Consider the following 15359-nt stretch of genomic DNA (forward strand, 5'->3'; position numbering starts at 1 on the left):
GGAAAATTCGTTTTGCGTATCTACCCCGAAGTGATAAAATTCTGTATCAAAAATGTTAAGGTTTTAACATTGTTGCATAAACTTTACATTACAGCAACTAGTTAAACTGGTGCCAGACTAAAATGTATGTATACATATACACACACATACATTTTAGTCTGGCACCAGTTTAACTAGCTGCTACAATGTAAAGTTTATGCAACAATAACATGCTTACTATTATGAGTGGAAATGTCTTACCTTAAAAATCTTTCTCATCTTCAAATTGCGTTCTTCTAATTCTTCTGAGGTAGCTCCAAGGTAAACAGCACAGCACAAACAGTCTTCCAAACTCTATGAAAAGTAGAGGAATACTGAAGTGTCTGATTCTTTGTTTTGAGGTGATGGGGCATTTACAGACCTGCATTCCTTCACGTGGACGATTTGCATGTCAATTGCTCTTGCGCGCATGGGTGTGGTCACATTAGAGATAATGAGCACGGGCTGGAGAAACTGTACATGTCGTTGCTATCATACGGCTTACTTAAACAGAGAATATTTGTTTTTGATATAATTTACATCATTTAAAAATAGAGACTCCATGCTTTGTAAAGACACATGTCTCATGTCAGTGTGGCAAGCATTCGCTGAGTTACAGGTCATTATCTGTCGCGTTTCAGAATAAACTTCATATTGAGAGAGACGGCAGAACGCGCATCATGTTTATTTTCTTTATTTTATGAAAAACACAACATTTTGTTTTTATAATGAGTGTACACAAATAAAAGAAGACATTTAACAGTTTTGGATGTTGTATAACACTTATATGTAAGATTTATTTTGAGTCTCTTTTGCACTTATAAGAAAAAAAGCGAGCTAGTCATGCCGGCGCGACTGCCGACCCCAGAGGGTTAACCGAGGGGAGTACCATCTACATTTTTTTGTTTTTTTGATTTTGGAAACAATGTCATGAAGGCAGAAAGAGGAGGGTAGGCACAGGGAAGAAGGCGATTTATCTGCCTCTGCCCGTGCCAGGACGCTCACTCCTGGTCTGGGCTACTTCCCTGACACCCAGACTCCTTCTTCTTGACTCGCGCTGTCTCAGAGACCTGGTCCTAGTGGGAGGAGGGGCACGAGCGGCAATGGAGTCCCTCTGGCCACGCCTTCGGTTCTCAGACCGAGACGGGCCAGGGCCCCCATGCTGTCTGGGTGTGGACTCGGACCGGCGCGGTATAAATAGTCTACATGCGGCCGAGCGTGCCCTCGCCTCCCTGAACCTTCCGACCACTGTCTCAACGGAGGTCCCGAAAAGTTCAGAGGGCGAGACTGGGACATCGAGGAGTAAGGACTTCTCTTTCTCCCCGATGCTCACCAAGTTCACCCACAGATGCCTCTCCGTGGCCACCATAGACTCCTCGATAGGCCGACCGCGGCGGAGGTCTGTTTGCTGGCCCAGAGAGCGAGATCTGTGGTGCGGCACAACTCAGCCACCGCGCTCGGGGTTAGACCCTGACCCTGGTCCAAGTCCCTCAAGCAGGTCAGCCTGGTACGCCTGCAACACAGCCATTGTGTGCAGTGCAGCACCAGCCTGACCCATTGCCACATATGCCCTGGCCTTTAAACGGGACGTGGTCTTTAGTAGTTTAGATGGCAGGGCCGGAACTCTCAGTGTCGATGTCTCCCCCAGCGAGAGACAGCTCGCGAATATCTCTTCAATGGGGGGCATTGACACATACCCGTGTTCTCGCATTCCCTCCACATTCGCATAGTTGGAATAATGGAACCGGTGAATGCAAGAGGAGTACGGGTTCTTCCATGCCTTCTCAACCTCAACATGGAGGTCGGGAAGGAATGGAAGGCTCACTGGAGATGGTGTTGTGGCCAGCGAGGAAGCGCTCGTCGAGTCTTCCACGAGCAGCTTCCCCTCTGACACGCTGCCATGGCAACTCAAGCCTAGCGGTGGTGCTCTCCATCACCTCCACCAGCTCAGTGTATGCGGGCAGGGCGGGTTCAGGCATTTCAGCATCTTCACCCGCATCAGCCTCCTCCTGCTCGTCCTGGCTCGAAGCCAGCAGACAGACAAGACAGACAAGAGTGGAGCGTTCTGATAAACGCTCACAGTTTGCGCACCCAGCCCCCTCAAGGACTGAGCGCACATGCTCCTCACCCAAGCAAAACACGCACAGGTCTTGAGTGTCACCAGGTGTAAGATATCTCTTACACGGGTCGGCACACTTCCTGAAACGCTTGTCGCTTGCCATGATAAAATATCTTACTTCACAGTACCAGCAAACAGTCCCTGAAGACGAAAAGAAGATGACATGTTCTCTAGGCGCCCTCTTATACTTCCTGGTCGCACTAGTGGTGATGTCATGGCTGTCGCCGGCCAACACGATTGCCGTGATTATACAGTACTTCAGTCATCAGTCACGCTGAGGCGTTCCCCAAACGTGTCTCAGGACGTAGTGCGAGTTCCCTTTCGAAAGGGAACTGCCGCCTTAGAGCGCAGCTTGTCATTATACCAAGGGGCAGTACAAGCAAAAATTGCGTCACTGTGTGGTCAGTCTACAGGTGTTCGGTCAGTCTACAGGTGTGCGGTCAGTCTACAGGCGTGTCTACAGGTGTGTGGTCAGTCTACAGGTGTGCAGTCAGTCTACAGGTGTGTGGTCAATCTACAGGTGTGCGGTCAGTCTACAGGTGTGTGGTCAGTCTACAGGTGTGTCTACAGGTGTGCAGCCAGTCTACTGGTGTGTGGTCAATCTACAGGTGTGCGGTCAGTCTACAGGTGTGTGGTCAGTCTACAGGTGTGTCTACAGGTGTGCGGTCAGTCTACAGGTGTGCGGTCAGTCTACAGGTGTGTGGTCAGTCTACAGGTCTGTCTATAGGTGTGTGATCAGTCTAAAGGTGTGTCTACAGGGGTGTGGTTAGCCTACAGGTGTGTGTTCAGTCTACTGGTGTGTCTACAGGTGTGTGGTCAGTCTACAAGTGTGTGTTCAGTCTACAGGTGTGTCTACAGGTGTGTGGTCAATCTACAGGTGTGTCTACAGGTGTGTGGTCAGTCTACAGGTGTGCAGTCAGTCTACAGGTGTGTGGTCAATCTACAGACGTGTCTACATGTGTGCGGTCAGTCTACAGGTGTGTGGTCAGTCTACAGACGTGTCAACAGGTGTGCGGTCAGTCTACAGGTGTGTGGTCAGTCTACAGATGTGTCTACAGGTGTGCGGTCAGTCTACAGATGTGTGGTCATTCTACAGGCGTGTGGTCAGTCTACAGACGTGTCTACAGGTGTGTGGTCAGTCTACAGATGTGTGGTCAGTCTAGAGGTGTGCGATCAGTCTACATGTGTGCGGTCAGTCTACAGGTGTGTGGTCAGTCTACAGACGTGTCTACAGGTGTGCGGTCAGTCTACAGGTGTGTGTGGTGTGTCTACAGGTGTGCGGTCAGTCTACAGGTGTGTGGTGTGTCTACAGGTGTGCGGTCAGGCTCAGTCTACAGGTGTGTCTACAGGTGTGTGGTCAGTCTACAGGTGTGTCTACAGGTGTGCGGCCAGTCTACAGGTCTGTCTACAGGTGTGTGGTCAATCTACAGGTGTGCGGTCAGTCTACAGGTGTGTGACCAGTCTAGAGGTGTGCGGTCAGTCTACAGGTGTGTGGTCAGTCTACAGGCGTGTCTACATGTGTGCGGTCAGTCTACAGGTGTGTCTACAGGTGTGCGGTCAATCTACAGGTGTGTGGTCAATCTACAGGTGTGCGGTCAATCTACAGGTGTGTGGTCAGTCTACAGGTGTGTCTACAGGTGTGCGGTCAGTCTACAGGTGTGTGGTCAATCTACAGGTGTGCGGTCAGTCTACAGGTGTGCGGTCAATCTACAGGTGTGTGGTCAGTCTACAGGTGTGTGGTCAGTCTACAGGTGTGTCTACAGGTGTGCGGTCAGTCTACAGGTGTGTGGTCAATCTACAGGTGTGCGGTCAGTCTACAGGTGTGTCTGTAGGTGTGTGGTCAGTCTAAAGGTGTGTCTACAGGGGTGTGGTTAGCCTACAGGTGTGTGTTCAGTCTACAGGTGTGTCTACAGGTGTGTGGTCAGTCTACAAGTGTGTGTTCAGTCTACAGGTGTGTCTACAGGTGTGTCTACAGGTGTGTCTACAGGTATGCGGTCAGTCTACAGGTGTGCGGTCAGTCTACAGGTGTGTGGTCAGTCTACAGGTGTGTGTGGTCAGTCTACAGGTGTGTGGTCAGTCTACAGACGTGTCTACATGTGTGCGGTCAGTCTACAGGTGTGTGGTCAGTCTACAGACGTGTCAACAGGTGTGCGGTCAGTCTACAGGTGTGTGGTCAGTCTACAGACGTGTCTACATGTGTGCGGTCAGTCTACAGGTGTGTGGTCAGTCTACAGACGTGTCAACAGGTGTGCGGTCAGTCTACAGGTGTGTGGTCAGTCTACAGACGTGTCAACAGGTGTGCGGTCAGTCTACAAGTGTGCGGTCAGTCTACAGGTGTGTGGTCAGTCTACAGATGTGTCTACAGGTGTGCGGTCAGTCTACAGATGTGTGGTCAGTCTACAGGCGTGTGGTCAGTCTACAGACGTGTCTACAGGTGTGTGGTCAGTCTACAGATGTGTGGTCAGTCTAGAGGTGTGCGGTCAGTCTACATGTGTGCGGTCAGTCTACAGGTGTGTGGTCAGTCTACAGACGTGTCTACAGGTGTGCGGTCAGTCTACAGGTGTGTGTGTGGTCAGTCTATAGGTGTGCGGTCAGTCTACAGACGTGTCTACAGGTGTGCGGTCAGTCTACAGGTGTGCGGTCAGTCTACAGACATGTCTACAGGTGTGTGGTCAGTCTACAGATGTGTAGTCAGTCTAGAGGTGTGCGGTCAGTCTACATGTGTGCGGTCAGTCTACAGGTGTGTGGTCAGTCTACAGACGTGTCTACAGGTGTGCGGTCAGTCTACAGGTGTGTGTGGTCAGTCTATAGGTGTGCGGTCAGTCTACAGACGTGTCTACAGGTGTGCGGTCAGTCTACAGGTGTGTGGTCAGTCTACAGGTGTGCGGTCAGTCTACAGACATGTCTACAGGTGTGCGGTCAGTCTACAGGTGTGTGTGGTCAGTCTACAGGTGTGTGGTCAGTCTACAGACGTGTCTACAGGTGTGCGGTCAGTCTACAGGTGTGTGGTCAGTCTACAGGTGTGCGGTCAGTCTACAGGTGTGTGTGGTCAGTCTACAGGTGTGCGGTCAGTCTAGAGGTGTGCGGTCAGTCTACAGGTGTGTGGTCAGTCTACAGGTGTGCGGTCAGTCTACAGGTGTGCGGTCAGTCTACAGGTGTGTGGTCAGTCTACAGGTCAGTCTACAGGTGTGTGGTCAGTCTACAGGTGTGCGGTCAGTCTACAGGTGTGTTTACAGGTGTGTGGTCAGTCTACAGGTGTGTGATCAGTCTACAGGTGTGTGTGGTCAGTCTACAGGTGTGCGGTCAGTCTACAGGTGTGTGGTCAGTCTACAGGTGTGCGGTCAGTCTACAGGTGTGCGGTCAGTCTACAGGTGTGTCTACAGGTGTGTGGTCAGTCTACAGGTGTGCGATCAGTCTACAGGTGTGTGGTCAGTGCTGTCACTCACAGCGGCTCTCATACATGCTCCTGGACTGCGCCCAGATCCTGAAGGGGTCCGGCTTTTTCTGCAGAGTCCCGTTGGCAGCAGGGGGGTCGAAGGGTGGCAGGACAGGCAGCGGCTGGGTGGGTGGAGGCGGGACGGGTGGAGGGGGTCCTGGGGCTCCCGGGGCAGAGGAGGGCAGCAGGCGTGCGGGCGAGTCTGTGTGAGCGCTGCGGTGACTGCAGACGCTGTGCTGAGAGCTGCCCTGACTGTCCTTACGCTCCAGCTGCTGACACACACAGCAAACACACAAATAACTATTCTGCCATATTTCACCACACATGTCATTTCAAACCGTTTTCTTTTCTACAGGGGAGCACAAAAGGCTAAATGTTATCTTTGACTCAAAAGCTCTAAACTGGAAACAATTAACATACAGGAAACTGCCAAGTTTCTAACACTACCATAGAATTAGACTTCTTAAGCCAAACCACAGCTTTCTGACAAACGGGAATTTAAGATGCTCTTGATGAAAAAGTATTTTGTTAAAGGCAAAGATTTCTCAGTTTTTTGCATTCTTTTAGCAAACCCTTCCTCCCTTGGTTGACTGTCAACAAAGCGGACATCATTCATGCACTTCCCGGTCATTTTTACAAGATATTTATAATGCCATTCCCCTAGCATGATATTGATTATTAAAGGCTAATAACACATTTTGCATTGTCTGACCAAACAAGGTCTTCGTCAGGCCTGATTAAGACCTTGTTTGGTTGAAACATGGTAATATATTAAAGGTTTTTTTGGGGGGTTTTTTTGATGATGATGAAATGCCAAATTTGATGAATTTATGTTATAAAAAACAGCCTACGGCTAATGAACTATATGACTTGGTGGACGAATTGTTTATTCTGATTATAATAATAAATGTTTTGAAATTTATTGAACATGGGTATCTTTTATAATTTAGCCGTTGTCACAAATAACAGCAATAAGCTTCTGAAGGCCATGACTTACAGTGATTTTACTACAGTTGAAGATCCATTTCCTTTGGCTGGATGCTTGCTTGAGTTTTTGTGTTTTACTGTGCAGCACTTTGTGACTATCATATGTGTATTAGAGATGTGCGGATCAGTTCTAACGTCAATCATCCACTCACTCAAACCTGTGATTCTCTCTGGTTCAGATATCTGCACCAGATCCTCACATTACTCTGTTATTCTAATTCTCAGAGTTAAGCATGATAATATGGTATCATATTATACTGAATTAGGATGCTTTTAAATTAACATTTAGCCATTTAAAGTAAAAGTTCTACTTTGGCCAAATTGCACTGCATTTTACTCCCTTCAAACACTGTCACTGTTTCCGTCACTGCTACTCCCCGAACACACACACAAGAAATGATATACGTTCATCCCAGGCAAAGGCTGGATATTGGCTTTATGAGTTTATTGTCATTTTCACAGCCGTTACACATCACACACCCATCACCTGTTTCATTCTGGTTCAGTAAAACGCTCCCACTTCCTTCCTGTCAATATAGCATTATTATATCGAAATACAATTTTATTTACTTTTAAATGAAACCATTGTAATCGTGATATTATTCCTTTTTTTTTTTTTAGAACTGTAACGAATTAGTTACCAGATTTTTTATCCTGATTACGTAACGCCGTTACATGTATTCCGTTACTCCCAACCCGGTAAAGACATTGGCTGATGTGTAACTGAGAAATAAAAGAGATGCATCTTACCAGCACTTTGGGACTTCTCTTGGGCTGCAGGACTCCTGAGAGAGAATGTAATAATTGCACATGTAAACTCAACACTGAGCCCCTAAATCCACATTCTAACCTTCACAAAACAATGGCAATATAAATTTGTGGTAAACATACAGTGCTATGCAAAAGTCTTAGAAACATTTGTATTTTCACCCCAAAAACTGGTTTTGAGACAGTTATTTATATCTTTTGTAGTAGTATGTCAGTAGAAAATATCAGTTTACATTTACACACATTCCTTTTGCTATTAATTGCAATAATCCAGTGATATTCTTGCATGTACAAGGAGTCTGACAGCAGCCGGATCTCACTATCATCGAGTCTGCCTGTGATTTACATGAAGAAACAGAAGAAACTGAGACAGACTAAATCCAGAAGAAACCAAAACCCCTCTAAAACGACTCGGTTACTAATGTAACCTCGGTTCCCTGAGATAAGGGAACGAGTATTGCGTCCGCTGGACAGGAAAACTCCTTTTTCTCCGAATACTGATTGCCTTTTATAAAATAACGCAGTGCTACTGCACAGCCATAACAGTGCAGAGACTACACGCACTCTTATTGGCTGGTCAGTGGGAACTGCACGAACCTATGGCGGAGCGGCATAACTGCGTGAGCCAATCAGGGCACAGCCTGGCGATCCGAGTGCAGAGCCTGCCAGTAGGGGTGGGGCATCTACATATAAATACAGCTCATTTCGCCATATGATTCAAGTTAATCGACTGAAGCGACGAACGCCAAGTCATGTGCATAATAGCACGGCCGTCTACACAATACTCGTTCCCTTATCTCAGGGAACCGAGGTTATGTTAGTAACCTATGTTCAAGCAGAACGACATGTTCTATGACCCGAGCCTGGGACGCTTGGATAAGGGTCCCAAGGGCAGAGGGCTAATGGGGCAATAGTGCCCTGAGGCAATAGACCTCAAGGTTGGAACCTAAGAATAATGGTGGGCCGGGCTCACACGGAGGGACTTTACGGAAAGGATATGTGCCTGCAACGCAGGGACTTCCAAGTTATAAAATCTGGCGAAGGTGGACTGCGAGGACCAGCCGGCCACTGCACATATATAGCTAATAGATACCCCACTGGACACGCCCTGAGGAGGCCATGCCTCTGGTGGTGTGTGCTCTGATGCCTATGGGGCATTGCAGGCCCATAGAAGTGTAAGCTAGAGCGATAGTGTCCAATAGCTAACAGGATAGTCTTTGCTTCATGACCGGAAGCCCTTTGGTGCGGCCGCCGAAGATTACGAAGAGCTGCTCCGACTGTCTGAACTGAACGGAGTGCTCTATATATGCTCTCAGGACCCGAACCGGGCAGAGTAGGTGTAATTGTTGCGCATCTTCTGTTGTGGGAGAGCAGAAAGCAAAATTACTTGTGCTTTGAATGGAGTTGAAAGCACTTTGGGCACGCAGCCATGCCTTGGCTTGAGGACGACTTTAGGCAAGGCAAGGCAAGTTTCAAGGCAAGGCAAGTCAAGAATCTTGACTTTAGAGTCGCCTGGTCCAAACTCAAGGCAGGAAGCGCTAAGAGAGAGCGCTTGGAGGTCCAGTCGCTTGACCGATGCTAAGGCTAGCAGTAGTGCAGTCTTAAACGAGAGTGGCTTCAATTCGGCCGAATGTAGCGGCTCGAATGGAGGGCCATTGAGGGCTCTGAGGACCGTTGGTAGGGCCCAGGAGGGTACAGTATGGGGGTGGGGCGGGTTGAGCATCCTCGCTCCCCTCAGGAAGCGAAGAATCATGTCGCTTTTTACCATTGACTGGCCGGCCACTGGGGCATGGAAAGCTGCAATGGTCGCCACTTAGACTTTGAGAATGGATGGGGTGCGGCCCACATCCAGTAGCTCTTGAAGAAATGAAAGTACCAGTGGTACTTTGCATGGTGCAGGGTCCTGGTTCCGGGCTGAGTACCGGCTGGAGAACATAGACTACTTAAGGGCTTAGAGGCGTCTCGTGGATGGGGCTCTAGCCTCACAAATGGTGTTTAGGACTCTCGCTGGGAGGTCAGTAAGCTCCCGTCGAGGGGCCAAACATGGAGGGCTCATAGATTGGGACGGGGGTGCCAAATCATCCTGTTCACCCTCAGGGGTATCGGCCATGGGGCTGCTGTGAACAGCTGAATCAACTCGGGAAACCAAGGTTGGGTCTGCCAGAGAGGGGCCACTAGAAGGACTACGTATTGTCCAATCGGACTAAGACTTGGTGACCTGCCAGGTGTGGTAGGAAGGTTTTGAGGGCCAGCAAAACCGTCAACATTTCTAGGCAGTTGATGTGCAGCCGTTTCTCCATGCTCGTCCAAGAGCCAGAGGTCAGTTTGCCCTCGCACAGAGCTCCCCAACCCGTGTTGGAGGCGTCCGTGCTGACCACCATCCTCCTTGAGACCGTACCCAAGCTTACCCCAGACTCGTAAAAGCTGGGGTTTTTCGGGAAGGGACCTGGGGTCAGCCAGTACTGCAAGCGGCGCATTTGTAGCAGACCCAGCGGAAGTACTGCCGATGCGGAGGCCATGAGGCCTAGCATCCTTTGAAAGGTTCTGAGGGGGCGACGGCTGAATGGCTGAGGAGTACAGATCTGTGGGAATTTAGTTCCGCCTCTGACTAGTGCAGAACGAGCCAGTTGTCAAGGTAGTTCAGGATGCGCATTCCCTTCTGCCTCAGGGGTTCCCCTCGTAAAAGTGCATGGGGCCAGGGACAGTCCGAATGGTAGGACTGTATACTAGTAGGCCACCCCTTCGAACGCGAATCTCAAAAACGGTCTGTGACGGGGGGCTATTTGGATATGAAAGTATGCATCTTTCAGATCCACTGAGAAAAACCAATCCCCGGGCGTACTAGTGCGAGGACTTGTTTCAGGGTTAGCATCTTGAATGGCCGTTTCATAAGGGCCCTGTTCAGATGTCTGAGATCTAGGATGGTACTGAGGCCACCACCCTTTTGGGAACGAGGAAGTAGCGGCTGTAGAAGCCTGACTCTGTGTGGGGAGGAGAAACTGTTTCCACAGCCCCTTTTGCCAATAAGCTCATTACTTCGATACGGAGTACATGAGCCATGTTGCTCTTCACCGAAGTGTCGCAATCTCGCTATGCCCACAAAGCGGGATTGATTGTGAGTGATTCGGAGCGAGTAACCTCGTTCTATTGTGTTCAGAACCCATTGTGACATGCCAAGAATGGCTTTCCACGCCTCGGGCCGGCTGGCTATGGGTTGTATAATTTCGGGGGACAGTCCGCTGCATTTGCGCAGGGGACCGACACCCATGTGGTGTGGAAAAGGAAAAGTACTCTTTTACTGAGTATTTTTGTTTTTTATTTTGTTCGCTGTAACAGCGGTCAATTGCAAGAGGGTGTGAACTTGAACGGGCACACAGCTTGCAATTGCAACACCTGCTCCAACAGCCGGAACTGAACAGGGTGTTTGGAAGGACACTCTGGGCTTTTTGGAGGGTGGTCCAGCCGCAATGAGACTTAACCCTCCCCTCTTCCTGTCTGGATGATCAGGACTGCTTCTTAGGCTCAGGGTCCAGCGTAATCCTAGGCCGGGATCCCTGACACTTAGGCGGGAAGCGTTTCACCTGATGGGGGCGCTGCCACTGCTTAGGCACTGGATTGGGCTGAGTGGCTGCAGGCGCTGGTTTGGCTGGCTGCTGAGTTGGTGTGGGCTTGTGGCGACTCGAAGCTGCAGAGCGGAAGCGCTTGGGCAGGAAGAGTCGCACAGCCTGCGATGCCTTCTGTGCAGCCGTGAAGCGTTCAGCGAAACCATCCACCGCGGGGCCGAAGAGACTAGTGGAGGAGATAGACGAGTCAAGGAAGGCGGTTCTATCCGCGTCCTTAATCTCGGTCAGATTAAGTCATAAGTGGCACTCCAGCACCACTAAACTGGCCATAGCTCTTCCGATGGCCTGGGCGGTGGCTTTCATAGTGCGCAGGGCCAGGTCCGTAGTGCCGCGGAGGTCAAGAAATGTGGCTGGTTCTGGTCCAGACTCGTCCATGTATCGGAAGAGCTTCGCCTGGAACACCTGGAGGACGGCCATGAAGTGGAGGGCGGATGCCGCCTGGCCAGAGAACGCATAAGGCCTACCTGTGAGGGCTGAAGTCATCCTGCAGGGTTTGGATGGGTGAGCCACCTTGGATTTGCATCCAATAGCAGTGGGTGGGCAAAGGTGCGCAGCCACGGTTTCGTCTATGGAGGGCAGCTTCTCATAACCCTTCTTCCACAATACTATCGATGGTCGAGAGCGTGGTGGAAGTGGAGTAGGGGGCACGCCACGACTTTGTTAGTTCTTTGTGAACTTCAGGAAAGAACGGTGCAGATCGCTTACGAGGGACCTGTTGGTGCCCCGGCAGGAACCACTCGTTCAGGCACCTGCGTGTGGGCTCCTCAGGGGCAGCCCAGTCGAGACCAAGCTCTTCAACAGCCTTAGACAAGACACGGATCCAGCACCAGCTCTCACACACAGTCCAGCTCTGGCGTCGCTACGTTCTTTAGACGGCAAGGGGGCAGGGTCATCCACTGAGCCCGCCCAATCCCACACGTCCGAAGCCGCCAATGACATGTGAAGTCATCGTGAAGATCCTCTTCGGATCCACCGAATGAGACGAGACCGCTCGCGTCACACGAGGAGCACTGGTCTGGACGGGTGAAAAGCACAGGTGATATCTCTCTCTGTGGAGAAAGTGAGGCACGCGGGGTCTGAGCCGAAGTGAGCTCACTAACTTCCAGTTGCTCAGCCCTCTGGCCCCGCTGTTTCTTTCTCCGAGGCTCGTGGGAGAAAGGAAACGGGTGAGTGTGAGGGGCGGAGCCGAGAGCGGAGAGATGAGAGAGGCATGCTCTCGCAATGGGAGCAGCTCGTCTCTGTGAACGCGGCATCTGCATGGGCTTTGGACTCCCTGTGCATGTCCTCGTCATGAGAGGGGCTCTGCATGTGCCACATCCATAGCGCGACATTTGCATCAACGTCGCTGCTCTTATAGATAGAAACTTGCCTTTTACTGCAGTACTGGCTAAATCGCTGTTCCTCGGATCGGCGGGCTGTGCACCGATTGGTTCGCGCAGTTACGCCGCTCCGCCATAGGTTCGTGCAGTTCCCACTGACCAGCCAATAAGCGTGTGTGCAGATCACTGCATTGTTATGACTGTTAAAATTGCATAACTAAACCGAGTTTGTGCGTGATCGGACTGGTGCGCCACAACTCTGTGTCTGTGTGTGTGTGTGTGAGTGAGTGAGTGTGTGTCTGTGTGTGTGTGTGTGAGTGTGTGTCTGTGTGTGTGATCTGTAATGCTTGTTTCACAGACCCAGTCAGAAAGCGATGGCTCACCTCTCTGCACTAGCATGGTAACCTCAGTCCCTCGAGGGCACTTGCTGAGCAGATCCACCACCTGGTTGTGGCTCAAGCCCTGAACGCTCCTCTTGTTGACCTCCAGCAGGATGTCTCCCTCCTTCAGCCCTCGGCATCGTGGGTAATCAACGACCTGCTTCACCTTCTGCCCTCCACCCACCAGACTGTCGGCCATGGTGAAGCCGAAGCCCTTGTCTCCCTTCTCGATGTGGAGCGTGATGAGTTCGGGCTGTGTGGCGATGGAGGAGGCTAGCGTCGCCACATCGCTAGCATAGCTGTCGGTCACTAGCAGAGAGCTGTCCGGAACGGGGGGGAACGGCACCGCCTCGAGACCCGACACCACACCCGCCAGCGGAGCGACTGGTTCGAAGCCCTCCTGGCTGTTCACGATGATGGGCTCTTTGTCCAGGATGGCCACGGACGTCACCAGGCTGGTGTTGGGGTCGTCGGGGTCAAAGGGCAGAGGGTATCCGCGGCACAGCTCCAGCTGGACCATGGAGCCGATTGGGATGGACTGGAATATCTTCACCACCTGAGCATGAGTGTATCCCAACACGATGGTGTCGTTCACACTGACAATCACGTCACCTGAGGGCACACACACACACACACAAACACACACGTGTTACAGTCACGGAGAAACATAACATGATCCGCTTTTAATGTCCTCCCCATTTTATTTTTATTTTAGTTAAAGTTTTAGGTTCATCTGCCGTTTCACACAGTTGACTGATTGAGGAACATGAAGCAGGGTCATGCTGACTCACTGTGATGGAGCCGACAGAACCGTTACAATGACCCTAAAACTCAAGACATCAGGGCACAAATGCTCCTGTATGAGTTTCTGTCTCATATTTATGTCATATATGGTTGAGCAATAACCAATATCACAGAACAACTCAATGACTCACTCAATTAGACATTTACCGCCACCTACTGGCAGTTTTACTTTCTTATTTAGAGTATCACTTCAATAAAAAAAACAATTTAATATTTCCATATTAATGTAAAAAACAAAGAGATTGTTCACCCAAAAATAAAAAATCTGTCATAATTTATTCTCCCTCATGTCGTTTCAAACCTTTATGACTTTCTAAAAGAAGATATCTTGATAAATGTTGCTAAGCAGACTGTTTTGATGACCACTGACTTCCACTATATGAACAAAAAAATACTGAAGCATTTCTGAAATTATCTTCTTTTATGTTCCACAAAAGAAAGTTAGAAAGTCATAGAAGTTTGAAACGACATGAGGGAGCGAATGCAGTGTCACCAATAAACCGTCTGTAAACATATCAAAATACAGATTCAGATGCAGCTTCTGAAGAACATTCAGGCTGTGTGTGTGTGTGTGTGTGTGTGTGTGTGTGTGTGTGTGTGTGTGTGTGAGAGAGTGTGTGTGTGTGAGAGTGTTTGGTTGTATGTGTGTGTAAAAAATTGTTGAATAAAATAAAATATTTCTTTCTAAAGCTACTTTTTATAATGTCTTTTTGATGCTTTTCTCATTTAACACAATAATGGCTTCATCTTTTGGGGATATTTCTTAGTCAAATTTGATGTGTGATTAATTAGAGTAATTCATTTCCCTATTATGTAATTATTTAGATAAAAAAAAATGTCGTAGCTTGACAGCCCTATATTTTTAATAGCTTATTTTAAGTAATGTTTATTTCAAGCAACAAAACTGGTTTTAGTTTTAGCTTCCGCTAACTATAATAACTATAATAACCCTGACCATCACAACAAGTTCAATTATGTAACGTCTGAATTTGTTTTTTAACACATAAAATGCTACTTCAGTGTGGGAGGGGCTACTGCGACGTGGCTCGTGATTGGTTAGAACAGAAACCCAGATAAACATGGAAGAGAGAGCTATTCTTGCTTCTCGTTTGATTGTATCACGTCTGGTCAGGAGGCAAAAGATTTCCTACGAGGTTCAAACCTGTTTCCATCTTTCCGTCCACAGCGGCCGGTCCGTCCAACACCAGACTCTTGATCTGCAGGAACTCGTCCGGTTCGTCCCCGCCGACCACAGTGAAGCCGAAGCCTCGCCGGCTCTTCAGCAGCTTCGTGCTTATGAACGTGCCCTTCAGTTCGGCTGGGTTACGGGTGAAGAACGGCTTTCCTCCTGCACACACACACATACAGACATGCACACGCATGCACATACACACATTAACTGATTTATTATTCAGTTATGTAATGAAATGAGAAGAAATGCTGATGTAGTCAGGCTGGGGCATAACATGCATATGAACAATAATGAGTGTGAGCGTCTCACGTTTGGGCCCCGGGGCCTGAGGAGCCGACGGGCAGCTCTGAGGGTCTCTGTACGTCTCCAGATGACTGGGCACATAAGATCCGATCGCAGCTCCGGCAGACGAGTGCTCCTCGATCCATTCTGACAGAGAGAAACGCCACACAGACAATACACAGAAAGATCAGACTGCCACAATATATACCGACAATAAAACACACGTTTCCATGCGTTTCTCTTTGAACAATTACCTAGTTCTGTCATGAAACTCTTGATGGCGCAGGCTGAAGGGTCTTTAACTCAACTGGTAGAGATCACGTCATTATCTACATGGCACAGCTGATTGGTTGCTGTTGCATCAGCGTCCAAAGAGCTGCGGTTCAACATTCAAACTAATACCAGTATGGTACCAGTATGGCAACAAACCG

General features: G+C 49.4%; 1 protein-coding gene across 4 annotated transcripts in view; it reads right to left on the reverse strand.

The window, feature by feature from the left end:
- Positions 1-15359, reverse strand: part of magi1a (membrane associated guanylate kinase, WW and PDZ domain containing 1a) — a 104565-nt gene that overhangs the window by 34714 nt on the left and 54492 nt on the right. For all 4 annotated transcript variants that reach the window (XM_084087769.1, XM_084087771.1, XM_084087770.1 and 1 more), the window contains exons 9-13: positions 14956-15075; positions 14617-14802; positions 12654-13262; positions 7311-7345; positions 5584-5845 (exon numbers count right to left, since the gene is read on the reverse strand). In XM_084087769.1, coding sequence (XP_083943895.1) covers positions 5584-5845; positions 7311-7345; positions 12654-13262; positions 14617-14802; positions 14956-15075 — 1212 coding nt within the window. The remainder of the gene's footprint in view (positions 1-5583; positions 5846-7310; positions 7346-12653; positions 13263-14616; positions 14803-14955; positions 15076-15359) is intronic.

Source organism: Abramis brama, assembly GCF_963993115.1.
Source record: "Abramis brama genome assembly, chromosome: 16".
NCBI classification, from domain to species: Eukaryota; Metazoa; Chordata; class Actinopteri; order Cypriniformes; family Leuciscidae; genus Abramis; species Abramis brama.